Source organism: Epinephelus moara, chromosome 1 (genome assembly GCF_006386435.1).
Source record: "Epinephelus moara isolate mb chromosome 1, YSFRI_EMoa_1.0, whole genome shotgun sequence".
In the NCBI taxonomy this organism is placed as follows: Eukaryota; Metazoa; Chordata; class Actinopteri; order Perciformes; family Serranidae; genus Epinephelus; species Epinephelus moara.
In genome coordinates this window covers 48750577-48770781 of record NC_065506.1, presented here as the reverse complement: position 1 = coordinate 48770781, position 20205 = coordinate 48750577, and the positions used below count along the sequence as shown (strand labels likewise).

Genomic DNA, 20205 nt, shown 5'->3' with positions numbered 1-20205 from the left:
CCTCTATATCCTGTTGGGTAGACAGTGCAGTATGTATAGTGTTGGGATTCTTCTCCTATCTATTTACTCTCTGTATTACTCCCTCAAATATGCTGTTATACATATCAGACATATATCAACATATCAGATATCAATATCATGCATCTCTAGAATATAAGAATTATAAGAATTATAAGAAGTAAGAATAAGAGTATGAAATAAAACTGTGTAAATATAAAGTAATGAAGTAAAATATAATAGAAATAAAAATGTGCATTATATTACAGTGTTTATTACTAGTACTCAAGATATTAAGAATAAAATTATGCTGACTGTGTTGAGTCTGTAAAAAATATCCAAATATGTGCACTGTGCTACATTACACTGTACAGAAATATAAAACATGTACTATTAAATTAAATATTTAATATATCATGCTATAATGTTCACTACAATATATACATCAATAGAATAAAACAAGAATAAGAATAAACATAAGAAATATGAACAGTTATGTGCATTATATGTTGAATAAATATAAACATTCAAGCAGTGGATAACAAAAACATACCCAGCAGTCATCACTGCATATCTGCATATGACAAAAATAACAAAGAACATAATAATTATTAATTTAACAATTTTGATAGTTTATTTATAGAATAGGTGATTTAATTATTTCATTTTAATTTTGTTATTGACAATTTATGAAAAAATAAATAAATAAATAAACATGACAGATGGTTTGCCTTTTTCAACGGCACTGTTTTTAATCAAATGAGAGTTCTTTAAACACGGCATATTGTTAAGGTGGCAATCACTCATAAGGGCCCATCCTCCACCCAACACATCCCACCTCAGGGGCCCCGGTGCAGCCACACTGCCTGCACTGTCTACATTCAGTCCCTGCATTCAACAGGTGTTGGTGAGAATATTATTATCATTATTAGCCTATTGTGCACCAGTATAGACAGTACATATAGATGTAGCTAACATTAACATAAAGCAATGTAATATTTATAGTAATAACAACAGGCTGACACAAACACCTCTGTTTCATCAGTTATCTTTAGTGAAAAAGAAAAAGAGAGGCAGCTACTACTCTGATGAATAACCAAAAAAATATTTTGCACTCCACACAGTGTAACACAGGTGATAATCAGTCTGAGCACTCACCTGTCGTCCTGCTCCATCCCCCCTTTCTGTCCGCTGTCAGTTCCCGTAGAGTTGTTTAACACAGTTTTACGGTGATGTCCGGTGCTGTTGTGTTTGTCAACTCTCTCAGAAACATGATTTACATCCTTAAAGTCTGTTCTTAACCAGGTGCCATCCTCTTCACATAAAACACATAGACAGGAGGCAAATGAAACAAAAAGTCTCCTCTGACAAGCTAACGTTAGCAGTACTGTTCGCCATCTTGTCCCGGTGGACCACTCCACCTTAAATGTGTTTATTTTCACCGGAAGTTTGGTTTATAACAACGTTCAGCGGCCGGAGGGCACCGAGGAGATTTATATAACGTTTCTCCTCAGAGAGCAGACTTTATAATGTCTCCTGTAGAAGATTATTTATGATGCCGGCAGTTACGATGAGCTCTGACAGAAATACGAAGGCTGACAACCAGGAGCCAGTGACGTCAGCAGTACTCGGGAACCAGCCAATCAGAGTGCAGCCTGCCGAGCATGCGTGTTGTTGTGTTACCACACTGCAGACACTTGACATTGCAGCTAAAACACCTATTTATTACGTCATCCACTGACTTTATTATACAGTAATTATTAACAGCAACAACAGAGAATATTATATTAATTTATAAACGACTCAGAACCACTAAAACTTGTTTTTCCTGCAGCCAGCAGGTGGCGCTTTGACACTGATGGACAGGTGATGTGCTAAAGGTGGGGCCTTCCCTCAACCTGCTCAAACAGGCGTTTATGTGCATACTGTCATACAGACATCAACATATTAAAGGTTACATTGTATTTGGGATCAAATATATTCTTCTCTGGTCTCAAGAAAACAGTTGTGATCATTTGTTTGCAGTGCTGAATATTTATCTGTTACAAAAACCAAACAGCTTATGAAAGCCCAAAAAAGGCCAAAAGATGTTTACAAAAAAAATAAATAAATGACAAAATGATTTTTGAAAAAAAATAAAATAAAAGCTACCAGAAAGGCTTACAGGTGAGTGGTATATTTATTTATTTATATATTTATTAATGTTTATTTATATCGATTCATTGACTTATTTTAATAATAAAAACATAACACAAAAATTCAGGTGAACTATGGCAGCACATACAGAAGAAATATAAGTACTCTAAATATATATAAAAACATTTCACTAAATTAGGCAGATTTTTTTTATGAAACACTGGATACTGTTACGTCCCCAAGGCCTTGAAAAATCATTCAAATAAAATGAGAGATATGTGTTGTGTGTGATCAAACTGTTTATATGAATAAACTCCACTGTGAGTAAAACTTCTCTGTGTTTGTGTGTGAAGGAGAAATAAAAACTCCGCAGCACTAAAACCACAGAGATCAGTTTAATATCAATCAGTGCCATTTATACAAATCAAGTTTCAAAACACACATTTACAGTAAAATATTGTTTCAGCTAAACTCCTGTTTTTATTTAACTACTGACAAAAGTATCACACTGTGCACAAACACACAAACACACACTGTACACTGACACAGTCCCACTGAGGCTTATTTACATATAAACACACACTCACACACACACATTCAGTCTCATGTTGTGAAGTTGATGCACAGGTGCTCCACCACAAACTTAAATACAGAATACTCCTTTAATGGTTATAATATCTTACACTGAACCCTGTGTGAGTGGACAGACCCTGTAAACACGTGTTTTAAATCCTGACTGTGAACAGATACGTTTAATGATGTCTGACTGGTGTCGCTGACGCTCGGCCTCGTGTAAGAACCTCCTGTAGAAAGACAGAATTTGTTCCTGATTCAGAAACTTTCTCAGATTTAGAGTTTTCTCTGAGGGACAATGACAAGTTTCTTGGATGGTGTGACACCTGGGAGAGACACACCATCCAAGCTGCAGACCACTGTTTGAGACCACCAAACATCAAAACCAGTAGTTTTTAGAGTCATCACTGTGTTTCCAGCAGCATGGCTGTGTTTTACAGACCTGTAGCTGTTTTTCCGTCAGGCACAGTGCAACAAAGTTAGTGATGACGCTGAAGCCATGTGACTGTGGTGTAGTTCACTGATAGCCAAGTGTTCACTTTTTACTTCTGGAGATTGGATTTACACTTCAACTAGAATTACCACCTTGCAGTTGTTTGCCTTCGAGACCTGGACAAGTTGCAGTTACAGTTTACATCCACGTCCTTCTGGACTCATACGAAGCCATAACAGTTGAAAGTTGCTTTCCGGTGAAGCATACAGTTTTTTGACCGTCAGGTGTAGCGCGGCCGACAATGGAGCCTTTGTTTGTTTTTGCATGTAAGTTATTAATGGTATACGTACATGTGGATCAACGGACGCTTCTTGTGATGCACCAGAGGATATGTAAATAAACACACTTGAGTATTGCTGCACAGACGCTTGTGAGTCTGACTTAATTGACCCGCTGCACATAGGAGACGCGTAAAATAATCACGTACCGGTATAGCAGCCCCTCAGTGGCTTGTAGGTTTTGTGTTTTGTGAAGCAAAGTCACTGCAACTTCATTATTCTATCCTGTTAGACATGTGTGTCAAGTTTGGTCATAATTAGTGAATGAATTCTTCAGTTATGGCCAAAAACATTTTGTGAGGTCACACTGACCTTTGACCCTCAACCACCACATTCTGATTAGATCATTGTTGTCAAAGTGGACGTTTGTGCTGAATTTGAAGAAATTCCCTCAGGGTGTTCTTGAGATATCGGGTTCACCAGAGTGGGACGGATGTATGGACAACCTGATAACAGTGGCTGTGTCTCAATTCAGGGGCTGCAGCCTTCGTGGTCGACGTCGGCCACGTCCTTTGAAGACCGCATCAGCCAAATCCAGTGAATCAAACAAGTGTTTAACAACACGTCTTGAGTTTGGCGACTTCCAACAGTAAAGAGAAAGACAAGTTTTTGATGAGAAAACAAAAGTGTTCTTGCATGAGGCCGACGTTGTCTGATTTCCATTGTTGATCAGCTCAAACTAAATGATCATCTTCACATTTTTGTTATAATCCTGTTCTGAGGCTCACTGCCTGTTATCGTGTGCTGCTTGAACCTGACCTGTGCTGTGCAGAAATTGTGCAGACTCTCTGAGATCCTGAAAACCAGTCGAGGTGAGAATCAGGCTGTAAATCATGAGCGTGTTTCCAGGACACAGATTCATCCTGAAGTGACCACCTATAAATGAGTTTGCCCTCAGCCTGCAGAGCCTCTTAGCACCAGTGTTAATCCTTTACTTTGGAGGAAACAGTGCAGAACCTCGTCTTCAGGTGGCGGATTACTTCCTGTGTGTGTCTACTGTGCCCTAAGCAGTACCTCAAACGCCTCACTGCTGCTGTGAAGTACAAAATGATGTCACAAAACCAATGAGACACAGAAACTATCACTGTACAAATACATTTCATATTTTACAGTTTGTGTTCTCTGCACTGACGGCCGCTGATGATGCGTGTGGACGCAGCGGTTACTGGATACCTCTGAACAAACACATCGCAAACACCATGGCGAAGAGCTGCGGAGAGAACGAGAGACATCTTAATGTGACGTTATATTTCTGGAACATGATGAGACTTCAGACTCCAGATACAGAAACAGTTGGCTTTTAAACTGTTAATCATGTTTCAGAGTGATGTTTTTATTCAGTGTTGTTCATTCTTCAGTCAAAGAAATTCATAAAGTTCCACATATTCCAGTAATTCACATTTACCAATGTCAGGATTTCATGTCGCCAACAAACTTCATGAATGGCTGATGAAACATATACTACATAAAAAGCCTCCTCAAAGACTGAGTGAAGTGTCTGAGCTCGTCTGAAAAACTAATCTGTCAGTCTTCATTGTGCTGTTAGCTCACATCTTCAGATATAAATGTTGTGGTTTTTACACAGATAAAATCTCTGACATCTTTGTTTTCATCATTTACAAAAACTAAATCAGTCCAAAACAACAAGGAATAATTCAGTGTTTTATTATAAAGTGATAAAACTTACTTCGATGGTCAGCACCACGATGGCCAGAGCTCCTGCTGTGTAAATGTACGTCTCAAAGTAGTCGACCAGTGCAGAGTAACAGCCCTGCAGGAAATCAAACACACAGACATGATCAGGAAACTGTGCTGAATTATTCTGACACTGCGGTGTGTCCACTGTTCCTGTGATACAGTAAAAAATATAATTTCAAATGAATTTTAAAAGTCTGTGTAAAATCCTTGCAGGTGGTTCAGTATCTTACAGTGGACGTGAAGTGTTGAGTTTGAACCTTAAGACAAGATACGTTAAAGATCTTGAGCTCCCAGAGAGTGGCTTCATTTGACAAAGAAAGATGATAACTGTGCTGCTGTGATGTCTGGAAAATAATCATCTCAAGTCAGAGAGTAAAACCTGCAAAATGATGAAACATATTTCTGCACAAAAGAGAGTCTGACAATAAACGAAATAAAACGTGTGTCAGTATCAGTGAAGTGTTTCAGAGATGGAGAGGAAATGTTGCTAATGGTTTAGCCTTCTGCTAACCTGAGCTAAAGGCTCACAGCTGCAGCTTCAAGTTCATGTTTATGTAGCTAATGTTAGCAACAGTCTCGAATCACAGTGTGTCCTCCACCTCACTCCCACCGCTACAGATCAGCTCACTGGGAGGAGAGCAGGCAGCAGCTCCGGAGACAGACCATCAGTCAGCAGCTGCAGCAACCTGAGTCCAGCCAGCACCAACCCCAGCTCCGAGGGACCGGAGAGCACCGACTCCCCTATGGATCAGCAAACTTTCTGTTGCTGCTGTTACACAGCTTAGACCTGATGCTGCTGCTGGACACCAGCCCGCTGTTACACCCAGTGCTAGATGTATACAAGCTGCTACAGCCTCAGACTGGAGGTCTGTCTCCGGAGATGCTGCCCACTCTCCTCCTGGGGAAGCAGTCCACAGTGGTGGGGAGCAAGGCGGAGGGAGCACGGGGTGGCTAGCAGCTAATTCTTGTCTCACTCCTGATCTGATAAACAGAGCGAGAGCGGGCCAACTCTACAACTGTATGAAGCGCGTGCATATGCCCATGGTCGTCTGGTGGGAGGGGCTTAGGACAGAGAGGGGAGAGCTGCAGGACAAGGGGAGGGTTTTCCAATTCTGCCTGGCTTTTTTTTTTGGTTTGTTTTTTTGCCTTGCCATGTGTGTGTGATGCTCTATGTATGAGTACCACTGCTTCCCAACCAAGCAGCACGTCCGTTATCGAGGGTAAATATCCTGTTATATAATGACATCAATGATGTAATAATAATTCTAATTATGTTACAATGACATGACATGTTATGATGAACATTAGCGTCACGTAAGCAAGCTGAGCAGGTTTTATTCTTTGACTCAGAAACTCAAAATAAAAATGAATGCTTGTCTTGTTTCCTCTCCACCGTGTTCAAACTCACAGATAAAACCGTACTTTTTCGTCCACACAGAAAACTGTTCAGGAATCAATACGAGAATCGACAAAGAATCTGACCAATAAGCAGAATCAATAATGGCACTGGTGTCAACAAAGTCTTATTGATTACCATCCCTACTCTCCAACGTGACATGATGGGCTTTGGAGTGTGTGTCATCTGTAATGACCTTGTTGTGTCTGAAGACCACGCTGCCGCTCACACACTGCTCCAAGGCGGCGTCTCCGAGGTAACCGTTCCTCTGGCAACAGGCCTCAGGGACCATCTTATTGGGGCTGAGGAGTCTGAAGAGGCTCTCCTCGAAGTCCTCGGGACCGCTAACGCCACAGCAGTCGAACTGCAGAGACACATGAAGGGACGGAGTTAGTCACTGATGGACGGTGGTGTGGGTTGATTATAAGGAGGAAAGAAGGAAAAAGAAGAGAGGTAATTATAAAATGGATGCTTCACCGTGGTCATGATGGCGTTCCATGTGGATGTAAAGACGTCGGTGTTGTTGTGACCTTGGTAGTGACGTTTGAGCTCCCTGCTGAAGTACTCTCTGGTTAACTGGACAGAGACACAAACACACTTCAGCTCAGTCGAGATCTTTTCTTCAAGTTTGCACATACAGTTTATTTAGTGCTCCAAATAAAGGATCAAATGTTCATCAGATATTCAGCCCCATGATTCCTTACATGGGAACAAAAGGGACTCAGATCTGTCAGAGACCTTTATGAATCTGATGTTTTCTCTAGTTTTTAGAACCTGACAGACGAACACGCTCCGTCTGGACACGACCTTTTTCTGTATTTCCAAATAAGACTCTTTGTTCAAGCTCAGTTCCCCCGAAATTACCTTGGGACAAATGTCTGGAGATTAGTGCACAAATATATAATAATCAAACATTCCCTGGCCATTTTATTAGGTACACCTTGCTGGTACCAGGTTGGACCCATTTTTAATTCTTGGTGTCACAGACTCAACAAGGTGCTGGAAACATTCCTCAGAGATGTTGGTCCATATTGACATGATGACATCACACAGTTGCTGCACATCCATGATGAGAATCTCTCGCTCCACCACATCCCAAAGTCTCAGGAGGTAAGGCAAACATTTCTTTTCCCCCACGACCTTTGAGTTTCCAGTTTACGAGGTGCACGTGAAGGCAGCGCGCATCGCTCTGATGTCTCCGTCGCCATAGAAACGGCCAGTAAACATCCCGCAGCCAGAGAGAGAGAGAGAGAGAGAGAGAGAGAGAGAGAGAGAGAGAGAGACAGGCTCCTGTGTTTGTGTGTCAGTGTTTTAACAGAGACAGTTTACACATGAACATCTGTTGATCCGGATCCAGGAGAGAGATCTGAACCCTCCGTGAGGCCAAGAGAGACCCGGTGAGTCCGCGTGTCACTTTCACTTTACCGGAGATTAACGGATCAATCAACCGTCGTCCGTTGAGCCCCGGCTGTGTGCTCAGGTTTGGAGGTGTTTGGTCAGATGTGAAATGAAATGAAATTTCTAAGTTGAAAGTCAATATTACAGATCTCTGCATTAATACATTAAACAGATTAGTTTTTCTGACACGTTGATGTTTCAGTGGTTAAAAAGAGCTCGGAGACGTTCAGGCCGAATATCAACCAGTTTGCTACCAGAAATCAACGTTGAGGTCCCGGTTGGTTCTCACTGGGTGTCGGAAGGGCCGTTAACTCCTGATTATGAAACTTTAATTATAACGTTAGTTTTACAATATAACAGTTATAGTTTCCTTCATTATGGACACCTCGCAGTTCATGGTCAACCCCCCCCCAATAAAAAGGACATTAATTCCTATATTAATATGCATTTTGCAATCAAAATTTTAAAGTTTTTCACAAGCCATAACTCCGTTTCCATGGTAACACCTGGAAAATCATTACCTAAGGGACTGTTCCTTACTAATAAGGCAGGAAGGAGTGGTGTAAAAAAAAGGGGGCGGTATGTCAAATAATTTTTAAGCACTGGGGAGACACTTGTGTTTTTTAATTCAGGTCATACAAATGTAAATGGCTGTATTTTGTATTTGTTTTCCCGCCTTCCAAACCTGCCTGCAGCACGTTTTCTTTAAAAATTGCCAAAATGGGACTGTTTATCACAGAAATTTCTGACGGTCGTTGGTCACATAATGTAAAACAAACTCAACCAAATCTGATCTTAAAATAGTGATGTTTCGTGAAAATCACTTTATTCTACGTCTCTTTTAAAATTTGGCCGCAAATAAACCAACAGCACGAACTAACCAACATGTCACAACTTTTAAACTCAAACATCAAATGGTACGTTTTAAAAAATCTAATGACTAATTTATGGTGGGGAAGGCAGGTCGTGCTTTTTCAGCCAGTCAGCTTCAGCGAGGGTCAAAATAAAAAATAAAAAAACAAAGTAATGCCTAGTTCACACTGCAGGACATTTTTGTCTGTTCCAACAGTCACTGTGTCACATTAGACGATTGTGGAGTCATAAAATCGTGCCGTGACTTGGCTGACAGACATGACACACTACACGATGGTACTCACCAATTATCCCCAGTCGTCTTTCACGTGTGTGATGTCATCAGGTTATTCTTGTCCTACTGTTATTACTTTTACTGTTATTTCAGTCACTGCGTTTGTTCATGTGCCAGCTGAACTGTTGTTGTAGTAAAGTAAAAAGTGCCACCAGATGGGAGGAGCTACCTCATGCAAATTATGCACGTCACTGAATCCTTCAAAACAACTTCCTGCAAATGTTTCATAATAAAAGCCTATTTAGAAAATGAAGGGATTCTCTCAACCAAAGTTAAAGGAGACTTTTAATTTTATACAGGTACGTACAGGATATGTTGAGTTTGAAATGATGGCACGATGCATCAACTTTATCAAGGCAAATGGGAGCAGCTGTGCTGAGTAAAGGACCAGACACTATCTGTGAGTTTGATTCCTTTATATCCTCCATTATGAAGAAAGAACATTGTTTGCTAGCTTGATGCTAATGGCAGTACTCAGCGGGTTGATAAAGTGCCTCTGCTGTTTCCTCTTTACTCTGTGTGGTAACGTCCCTACAGGAAATATCTAAAAGGCTGGGCTGTTGTTGTCCTACAGTTTCCACGGCAGCAGTCCACGGCAGCAGATCGCTCTGTGTTCCTATTGGTCAAAGTGACGGCTGTGACGGGAGAAGTCATGGAATACAAAAAGAAAATAAAACATGCTATACTTTCTGTCGGGACCTTGCGAGGCGTCCAAGACGTGGTGTCGGTTGTCGCCTATTATGACACACAACAAGATGAAACGATGGATTATCGCGTACGACACTCATTATCGTTCACGATGCGAACCGACACCGTACGTCACTGCGTCGGGCTGTAACTGGGCTGATATCATGTCATGTGAACCCAGCATAAAGAACAGTCCCTGAGGTCAACATGAGAATGTTAAAACGTTCCTCAATATTCTCTTTAACAGTATTCACTGGCCATGGATTCCACCTGACCACGGCTCTGAACAAAACTGTTTCCTGTATCATACGTGTTGTTTTAGCGTTTGGTAGCAGGAACATTTTATCTGTTGCATATGGTGTCTGCAAACTGAGAGAATAACCTTTCACATAGTATCTGTGGTGACTGTGTCATCTGTACTCAGAAAAAAATGGTCCTGTTTTATTTTAATCTCTCCTCAGAGGAAGATGGACACGCAGGAGGATTTAGTGACCAACGTCCAAACTGCAGCGGACGCCAAAGAGTCAAAGCGAAGGAGCGAGCTGGAGGAAGCTCAAAGAATCAGGTAACTGAATAAGACTTAAACAAACACCCGTAGCAGCAGACTGCAGCAGACTTTAAAAAGCTAAAGGGGCATTTTACTTCCTACATCCTCCACACCATTCCTACTGTTCTGTCTTTCATCCCATCTGTTTGCCACCATCGTCCAGACTGAAGCAGGAGGAGGAGGACGCAAAATACTGCCATAAAATATTTGGGGAGTTGGACACAATGCGGGGGTGGAGAGCTCGGGGGGAGATGAGTCAGGAGCAGCTGGACGCCTTGAACAGCCAGTTACTGTTATGTATCACTGTCATGGAGGACAAGAAAAAACACCTGCAACAGGTAAATCAGTCCATCAGTCCGTCTGTCCACATTGTCTTCTCAAGGTGTCGTCCACTCATTTCATCACATCCTGTGTTTTCTCTGAACAGAGGCTGAATGAAGTCAATGATCTCTACGTGAAGGAGCTGAGGGAGCAGGAGGAGGAGTTGGACCTGATGAGGAAGACGATGGAGGAGCAGGATAAAACCCTGAAACAGACCTACAGGAAGAAGATGGCCGAGGCTGAGGTAGGACACAGATCTCTAAATCATCTGTGGAATCTGGTTGAATCTGCAGGGATCCACTCTGGACTGGTTTTGGACTGTCAGACTCAGTAACCAGTTGGTTGAGTGGGGAGGGAAGAGTAAGAGTATTGGCTGACGACCTGTACAGGTCCGGTAGTCGTACTCTGTCGCTCCTCCTCACTCACTGCCGGGCCAGCCTGAGCTTGTTTTGGATTTTTTGGGGCGGCAGTAGTTCAGTCTACAGGGACTAGTGCTGGTGTTTTTATGCCATTGTTGTCTTTCCTACTGATGTTTACACCTGTGTTGTTGGCAGAAAATGTTTCAGGAGGAATTTGAAGAAACGCTCAGAAAAGACATGGTTGAATGGGAGCAACGAAAAATCACTGGGGACGAACTGGTCAGGATAAAACTCACACACACACACACACACACGCACGCACGCACGCACGCACACACACACACACACACACACACACACACACACACGTACACACTCAACCTTTAGTCCTCATTCATACCTTATGTCTTACATTGGACACATAACAACTCTTTTTCTAGTCGGAGATGCTGAAGGAGAGGAGTAAGAAGGCAGAGGAGGCCTCTGACGCCATGATTAAGAGCATGATGAATGACCTGAAGATCGAGGAAGGACAGATTGGAATACTTCAGGTATGCACGAATATAGAGATGCTCCCCGTTATCTTATCTTTGAATGTAGCCTTTGTGCTATGATCTCTGTTTAATACTAGAATAACCACCCTGTGGTTGTATGACTCCGCCCACCAGTCCAGTGTCTCTGACAGTCTCCATCCATGTCAGTGAAAACATGGACGCTTCACACACAGAAGATCTATACAATCAGCACAGTTTCAAGATTAGAGTCACCAATTCAGTATCTGACCAAATGTCTCCCCTTCTGTTCCTGAGATATGACGTTAAAACATGAAGATGTCACAGTCAAGCTGACCTTTGACCTTTCGGATATAAAATGTCATCACTTCATTATTTTTTCCTTGTTCAGTCCAGTTCAGACCAAAGATTTCACGATGAGCAGAAACTGTTGTAGAACGTCACAGATAAAAGTGTCAGCAGTGTGAACTGGCCGGTCTGAGCTCGACTCAAGCTGGCTGATGGTGTCACCTGACACTCAGCTGGTCAAATGGCCGGCGGCTGGTTTTAAAGCACGTCACCTGTTTCAACAGCCAATCAGCTTGTAGTGAAGTCCGCTGGTCAAGTCAAAATGACCACAGACGGCGTGTTGGCTTGCTGCAGCAGGTGCTCCGTCCCCACTGAGCCCTCTGTTTCCGTCCTCACAGTGTGCCAGTGTTGGACGGTGGGTCGCTGCTGCTGCTGGCTGTATGTGCTTAAGCCCCGCCCACACACACACACACTCTCATTGACTGATGAATTGGCGCTGGTTATTTATATTTCTGTGACGTATTGATTATGAATACAGTCCATCTGATGCTGGTTTTGTTTCATCACTGTAGCCAGTATCTCACTATCACTGAGTTATGGCCAAAAACATGTTTTGTTAGGTCACAGTGACCTTCACCTTTGCCCACCAAATTCTAATCAGTTCATTTGTGTGTCCAACTGGACGTTTGTGCCAAATTTGTGTAAATTCCCTTACGGCTGTCTTGAGAAATTGCATTCATAAAATGAGACAGGGGCAAGGTCACATAGACCTTTGACTACAGCTACTGCCGGCTCAGAGGCATACAAAGAGGGCTCCTACTGAACCGCGGATTTTCCTTTGATGTAAAACTGAACTGGAATCAGCCTCAGAAACCAGTTGACAGACTAAAGCGCAGCATCGAGAGGCCTTAAATCTCATTCTTGCCTCTGCAGGCTCAGGAGACAGAGAAACAACACCAAGACAACAAGAAGGAAACCAGCCCCACCATACCATTGCCGAAGGGAGGGGCCAAAAATAATGGAAGGATCTCCAGGTAGAACAGATTTTCTCTCTCACACACATGCTCAGTTACTTTTACCTCACTCTCTGTTGGGCTGTCTTTGTGTTTCAGAACGCAGACAGTGACACCAAGTCGAAATGCAAAGTGTTCCACTCAGGATAAACCGTCTACAAAGGCGAGCCAGATGTCTGAGGAACTCAAACGCTGCTGCGAGCGAAAGGAACGCTTAGAAAAGCAAATCAAGTGAGTCAATTATCCTGCCAGGTTAAAGTTTTTCCTCTTCTTCTCTTTTCTTAACACCTCCGCCCCTCCTTCACATCATGCAGGCACTTTGCAGTCGCCAATGCCAAAAAATACAGGGACGTGCGTCGAATGGCTGAAAAAGAGGTGAAGGAACTAGCGGAGAGGGCTTTGGCCATGGACTCACTGATCTGCCAACAGGTCCTGGGTTTAGCCTGGGAGCGCCCTCCTGTGGAGCTGATGGAGCCCATCCAGCCCGAGAGACACCGGCTGTCTCTCAGCGGATGGACTTCAGAGTGTAGTCAGAGCACGGACATGGACGGGACAGCGGTGCAGACAGAGGTGGAGGAAGTGACACTGTCGATGGAGACAGTGAGGAATGTGATGGAGCTGCTGTGTGACAAGGCGGTGAGAAACAAGTTCATTACTCATGTTCATTTACTTATTTTATTACAGGAAGAGTTTTTACAAAAGGTTTTCTGTTTGTGTGTCTTATATTAAAGGAATAGTTTGACAATTTAGCGATACACTTGATGAAGGTACGATATGATACGATACAGTACAATACGGGGTTTTGAAGCCACTGAGGGGCGGAATAGACAGGCTGCTTACTAACTGAAACACTTGCCTGACATAACTGACCGCTGCTTATCAGGTGAAACAAAGAGTCCACTTCTTCTTCTTCACTGATGTATAATTTATTTGTCTGCTGAAGTCTTCAATGAAAAACCTGCAAACATCTGTGAATCTGTTTCCATAAACCAGTCAAAGGTACACATTTTGTTACTCTTTCCTTCTGTTCCCAGGTTTTGGCTGCTTTAATTATTCGAGTCAATCATCTAAGAGTATCTAATCATCTATGCTAAAACTAAAGACAGAGTTTCTCCTCCTTCTGTCTCAGGGCGTCCTGATAAACGACAAACTCCTGAACCTGGTGGTTCCCGAGCAGAAGGACAGTCCGACCGTAGTGAAGCTGCGCTCTCTTCTTTGTGTGAGTTGATGTAGTGTAAAGTGTCGGTGTGTTGTTGGACTGTACGGAGCAGATACTGAACAACCACACGTGTTGTTTTCTCTTCCAGTCTTTTGGCATTGAAGAGAACGATGTGCCCAAGTTGGCTCTTTTCTTATTAGATCACAGCGAACGTCAGCGGAGATCTCAGACTGAGGTGAGGAGGACGGCAGAGGATGGATGCTTGTGCAAAATATGGCCTCGAGTCTGTCGCCCTTTTTACACAGCGATATAGAGCTGCTACGAAGTCCCTTCTTTACACTGCCTTTGTATTTTTACACAGAACAACAGCAGCATCATACTGCTACAGTGTCTGACTTTATGTTGTGTTCACACCGGGTGCAAATAAAACAATATGTGTGAGTGAATTACAGGTTAAGTCGACATAAAGATGTGATCAGACGCCAATTTCCACCGGGCTGTGCAGTAGACGCGATGCAAATTACACCAAATACGCGAATTAAGTGAGCAGTGTGATTTTGTGACATACGCTCTAAAAATCTGAACTTGAGTGACCGATTTGAGCCGCGATAGCCAATCAGCATTGAGATCCTCCAGGGATGTATGACCTTGAGGAGGCGTATGAAGCAAGTCAACACAAAATATTCTAGCATTCAAATCTGCGTGAGTAATGCGACACAAAGATACGCATCATGTTTGGTGTAAACATAACATTAAATAGCGGGCCAGCATCCTGGAAGCAAGAGGTGAGACAGGTGTGACACGCGTGATGGGCGTGACATAACACGACAGCATCAGCCTCTAGTGTGACAAACAATGTACACGTCAGCAGCTCTTTATAAACAATAACAATGACATCACATGTCAATAACAATCATTTAGCGTCCCTGTTATATGGCGGCTCGGAAGGTAAGGAGCTCCTGGACCTCACTGTTTTCAGTATTTGACACTTTAAGCCTCTGTTGTTCTTCTGTGAGTTAGCCGCTAACTGCTGCTTTTTAAATCTCCCGTTATCGATCGCACACATAACATGTCATCAAAACGTCACACCTGTCCTGTCCTTGATTTGGCGCTGTTGCCTTAAGGCGAGACAACTCTGTCCCCCCATTCCACAATTGTACATTTTACACAGAACAGCGAGGCGGAGTAACGGTGTGATATTCCCGCCTTGAACAGGAAGTGTAAAAGGAGCTTCTGACAAACACGATGACGTCATTAGACGGTTACTGTTTCTGTGTTTTGTCCGCCTGCAGGAGACCACGTCAATGACTCATTTGACCTCTCAACTCCAAAGTGCTCTAAAAAGTTTCCTCCAGGAGCACCTGAGGTCCAGGTAGGAACACGCTCACGCACATCATGTCTGTATCTCCATGACAACAGAGGTGGTGTTATGGTTTGTGTGTGAGATTTGAACATGAAATGATGCGATACAGTCGTCTCTCTCTGTCAGTATGTCATGCTGATGTTCTTCTGCTGCTTTCTAAGAAGAGCTGAGAGCTCAGCACGCCAACATCAGAGTCTTCGTCTAAAACTCTGGGACGATCCTTCAGAGGATAAAACCTACTGGGACAGAATGGCCACCATCATCTCTGAGGACAAACTGCAACTCTGGGACGACACGGAGAAGGCACTTAGGCAGTACCAGTGAGCAACACACACACACACACACACACACACACACACACACACCAAACGTCCACCTGTACTCAAATGATCAGTCCTGTTTTTGTTTGCAGTTGTATCCTGACCGACATCTCTGAGCTCAACGCTGACAATGACCGTCTGCAGAAGGAGAACACAGACCTGCGGAGGCAGCTGGGAGCCATAAAAGCCACACGTATGTGTTTCTCATACTTTTCTTACATGTTGCAGTGTTTTCCATTTATTTCACTAATCTTTATTGATGAGTCAGTCATCAGAAAATTAACTATTTTAAAGTCAGCAAATGTAAATCTCAGATTTTGCTTCACCCAGACGTGCTGTGTCGCAGCAGTGTACCAGCTCTCAGGTAAACCGTGATATGAAAGTTGACGGTTATCATACTGTTACATTTGCATATCTACAATACTGAAAAAATGCAACTAGGTGGAAAATCTTTAGTTTTTCTTTCTTTTTACACAAACTCCCATTTAAAAAAAAAAAAAAAAACGGTTTCGGCTGCAGCGCCAGTCTCAACTTTATTTCACTTTTTACACAAACTTGCATTCAAAAATAGTTTGAAGATATTTATAGTAATTAAACATTTGTTCAGCTAAAAATAACCCTTCTGTTTTCACACCTTTAAGGGTCATTTCGACTTATAATAATAATTCTGTGATACCCTGACATTGTGCTATTTTCTGAGATGGTTATCGCACTGTGAAAATCTCACACCGTTACAACACTACAGTTGATTCATCTTTTAAATAATTGTTTAAACGAGTAAAAATGCCACAAACAAGCTGTTTCCAGCTTCTTAAATGTGAAGATTTACTGCTCTTCTTTGAGTAGGTGAATAGTTTTGGGTTTGGACTGTTGATCAGGAAAACCAAAAAAAAGGAGACACCTGTGATGTGTGTTTGTCATTACTTTCTGATCGTTTGTCGATCCAAAGATAAGTCAATGAATCCAGAAAACACTCGGCAGATTAAACAATAAAGAAAGTCGTTAGTGGCAGCGTCAGTGTGTTAAAATAATCCTGTGTGTAAATGTAACGCGGCAGAAATGAGTGTGTTCCCTCTGACATGTGTGTGACAGGAAATGCTGGAACCCACCCTCCGCTTTGACTCAGCAGTCTATGGACAGCATGTGGAGTCATCAGTTTGTAGCCCATCTGCTTCAAGGTTGGACAAGGTGTTGTTGCTTCAGAGATGGTCTTCTGCACACCTTGGTTGGAACCAGTGCTTATTTGACTTCCTGTTGCCTTTCTATCATCTTGAACCAGTCTGGCCATTCTCCTCTGACCTCTGGCATCAACAAGGCATTTTGGCTCACTGGATATTTTCTCTTTTTGGGACCATCCTCTGTAAACCCTAGAGATGGTTGTGCTGAAAATCCCAGTAAATACTCAGACCAGCCCGTCTGGCACCAACAACCATGCCACGTTCAAAGTCACTTCAATCACCTTTCTTCATCATTCTGATGCTCCGTTTGAACTTCAGCAGCTCGTCTTCATCATGTCTACATGACTAAATGTTAATGAGCTGCTGACACCTGATTGGCTGATGAGCTATTTGTGTTAATGAGCAGTTGAACAGGTGTACCTAATAAAGTGGTCTCTGAGTGTATGTCATTGGATACACATACTGCTTTTCAAACAAAACTATCTTGGGAGACTGAATCGAAAATTGGGATCACACTTACAAAGGATTTCTGAAGAGGACACATTCGTCATGATCCTGAACACGCCACAGGCTTATACAGTTCAAGGTCGTGCACCGTATCCAGTTATATAAGGAAAGACTTGCAGAGATCAACCCGAGTGTGGACTAAGATGTGACCCCTGCGGACCTCGCTCATATGCTCTATCTTTGTCTCAAACTAAAGAGCTTCTGGGTCGATGTTTTGGAACTTTGTCTGAAATATTAAAAGAGGATCTGCAACCCTGAACTCTCACAGCTCTGTCAGGTCCCCTGGCCCCCTCATCCTCTGTCGGCCTTAAAGACCTGGTATTTTCTCTCAAACTTGAGAGCTGCTCTAAAGACTGTTTCTATAAGAAATGGCAACGATTGATATTTTATTTTAACCTTCAAACACTCCCTCCTGAACAGGAGAGAATCGTACAATATTGTTATTGACTCTCACGCGGTTCTTTAAAAGACCTTCTCCTCTATTTTCCCTCCTTTCTTTTATTAACTTATTTTTGTGTTGAATCTGTGTCTTCATGAACTTTGAAGGTAGGGGTGGGAGGCGGGAGGGATGTTTGTCAGAGAAAAGAAAAATGGAAGGAAAAGCCTTGTTTCAGTTGTTATTCTGTATGATTTTTAATTTATCCTTCAATAAAAAAACTCAACCCCACTGACACAAACCCCGTTCACTGTGAAGTGAACTCCTGGAAATCAAATTAATCTGCGAGCTCATGTTTAATTTGCTCTGGCAGATGCATCTGGTCCCATTGGACCCATTGATTCAGGCGAATCACAGCAGTTTATCTTATTCATGGCGTGTTTCAGACGATGACGGACAACTTGCAGAGCCTGCACGCTTTACACAAAGTACGTGATGACAGTATTTTTGGCCGGCTCACCCTCATGCCTGAGACACTTTACCGAGCATTGAGCTATCTCAGTGAAGAGCAGCACTGTTGAGACATTTTCAAAAACAACCAAGATGGCTGCAGCTGATGTGAAACTTTCTGTTGAAGTACGCTTTTCAAATTCACTCATATACAGACGTGTTGATGCTGCACCATCACAGCTCATCTCTGCTAGCTGAAGTCTGTTTACATCATCTGTCGCTCAGCGCTACGTCACCTATTTCATTGCTCTGATCGGTTGTAGATATAATCAGTTTCATCCTGAGGCATTTTGACCTCCAGCTAACATTCCTTGGAAATGAAAAATGAGCTGAGAGGCTCCAGACAATTTCCACAAGAGACTCAATGGTCAAAAGTCCCTCCAGAAACAGAAGTACACACCTGCCTCTCACTCCAACTCAACAATGCAGAACTACTTCAAAGTAAACAGAAGGAAAGCTGATCAATATGTCGGCGGCTTCTTGGTTCCCTTTGATGGAATTCTGATGAGCTACTGGGACTAACACAGTGTGTTCAGGACAGTAACCTCTCTGCTGTGCACCTGTGCGGAGGCAGCAGGAGAAAACAGTCAGAGCTGAGTGTATAAGAAGCTTCACACTGAACACGTCCACAGACTTCAGGCCTGTGAGAGGAAACACAGAGCTGCAACATGTGTGAACAGAGTTAAAGCTCAGACTTTGTGTATCCATGCAGCTGCATGTTGTAAATTTGGTATCTGCTCATGTCTGTGTGGTCCGTGTGCAGATGTTCACATGCAGCTCAACAATTTACGACCACACAGACTTTACATGTTGACGGCAGCTGAGCGAACATATCTGTGTACGGGAGAATAAACTGAACTGTGTTTCAGTATTTTTAAGTCTATCAGCTGTGATGTAACGAGGCCTCTGACCTCACCAGTGTGCTGCTTTCATACCCATCATGCAACTTGATGAATAGTGTTACCATATTTCTTTTACAGATGTTTGAAAGACTTGAGGGATTTAACGACAGGGAGGAACATCTTTAAATAACATCCTAATCCCTCTGTGATAAAGGACAGAAACTGCATCACATCAGGAGCTGCGGTGCATCAACTCTCTGCTGATGAACTCAGTTCAGCTCCGCTGATGATGAACTGATCCAGAGTCAGTACTCACGTGCTCCCTGAAGAGGAAAGCCAGGATGGCAGCTGCCAGCTCAGCGAGGAAGATGAAGAGGATCAGCATGAAGAACTGGAACCAGTAAAAAGTCACTGTGTTAAACTGGGAACGTCTGCTCATGAAGTAATACTCTAATCATAATAATACTCTACTGTACCTGAAGAAATGTTTGATAATGACTCCAGACGTTCATGAGTCATGAATATATTTGATGTTGTAAATAAACAAAATGAAAGTCTCAGTTTATGAAACACAACACACAGTTCAGCACTGACTGAATCATAATGTGACCTGTCCCAAATAAAGGTTGAAAATATAAACACTGAACAGTAATAATCATCTCGTTCCTCTAGATGGCGCATTTGCATTGTTTCACCTTGTTCTTACATAACTTACAGTGCACACACCACACACTGCAAGACTTAAAAAAACTCGAGTCCGACAGCCTCTGACGTTTAAAGACAGGCTGAGTTTTTCTTCACACACTGAGATTTAAAGGACTGAGAATCTCACAGAGTCATTACTTTAAAAACTACAACTAGATTTCTTTTGAGAAGATTTCCCATCTTGCACCTGGTGGAAAATATTACACCAAACTCCACAAAGACACATCACTCTAGAAACACAAGATAAAAAGCCTCGTATGTCGACAGTGTTCTTGTCAGTTCAGCATCACTATAATCCATAAAGATAAACTGTATCTGTGTCAACTTTAGATTTGTCACCTTGACTCTTCCAGCCTCCGATGGTTAGCTGAGTTCTTTTAGTGGGAGGAGAACTGTTTCAAA

At 42.5% G+C, this 20205-nt stretch overlaps 2 protein-coding genes across 6 annotated transcripts in view; one reads left to right on the top strand and one right to left on the bottom strand.

Annotated features, from left to right (window-relative positions):
* Nucleotides 1-2256: 2256 nt before the first annotated feature.
* Nucleotides 2257-20205, bottom strand: part of LOC126395759 (tetraspanin-18-like) — a 67421-nt gene continuing 49472 nt past the window's right edge. Inside the window, exons 5-9 of one of the 2 annotated variants that reach the window (XM_050053472.1) lie at nt 19415-19489; nt 7049-7147; nt 6768-6935; nt 5165-5248; nt 2257-4687 (exon numbers count right to left, since the gene is read on the bottom strand). In XM_050053472.1, the coding sequence (XP_049909429.1) occupies nt 4640-4687; nt 5165-5248; nt 6768-6935; nt 7049-7147; nt 19415-19489 (474 nt within the window). In that variant the 3' untranslated portion in view covers nt 2257-4639. The remainder of the gene's footprint in view (nt 4688-5164; nt 5249-6767; nt 6936-7048; nt 7148-19414; nt 19490-20205) is intronic. The other variant, XM_050053480.1, reaches the window with a different exon arrangement.
* LOC126395740 (dynein regulatory complex protein 1-like) lies at nt 7837-19435 on the top strand. Of its 4 annotated transcripts, XM_050053443.1 has the most exons (16): nt 7845-7968; nt 9416-9516; nt 10265-10368; nt 10514-10688; nt 10778-10915; nt 11226-11309; nt 11471-11581; nt 12764-12864; nt 12943-13074; nt 13158-13479; nt 13973-14062; nt 14151-14237; nt 15295-15374; nt 15530-15685; nt 15778-15878; nt 19313-19435. In XM_050053443.1, exons 3-16 carry the CDS (start codon nt 10271-10273, stop codon nt 19360-19362), a joined length of 1725 nt encoding a protein of 574 aa, XP_049909400.1. In that variant the 5' UTR covers nt 7845-7968; nt 9416-9516; nt 10265-10270; the 3' UTR covers nt 19363-19435. The 4 variants fall into 4 exon arrangements, with proteins under 4 accessions (XP_049909390.1, XP_049909417.1, XP_049909409.1 ...); XM_050053433.1 differs by lacking the exon at nt 9416-9516 and having other exon boundaries at nt 7837-7968; XM_050053460.1 differs by lacking the exon at nt 9416-9516 and having other exon boundaries at nt 7837-7968; nt 19237-19374.

Bases quoted from the DNA above. Each gene is read 5' to 3' on its own strand.
- LOC126395740 (XM_050053433.1), top strand. From the start codon at position 10,271: ATGGACACGCAGGAGGATTTAGTGACCAACGTCCAAACTGCAGCGGAC. The intron at 10,689-10,777 runs GTAAATCAGTCC...TTCTCTGAACAG, and splicing joins AGAAAAAACACCTGCAACAG to AGGCTGAATGAAGTCAATGA. The intron at 12,865-12,942 runs GTAGAACAGATT...TTTGTGTTTCAG, and splicing joins AATAATGGAAGGATCTCCAG to AACGCAGACAGTGACACCAA.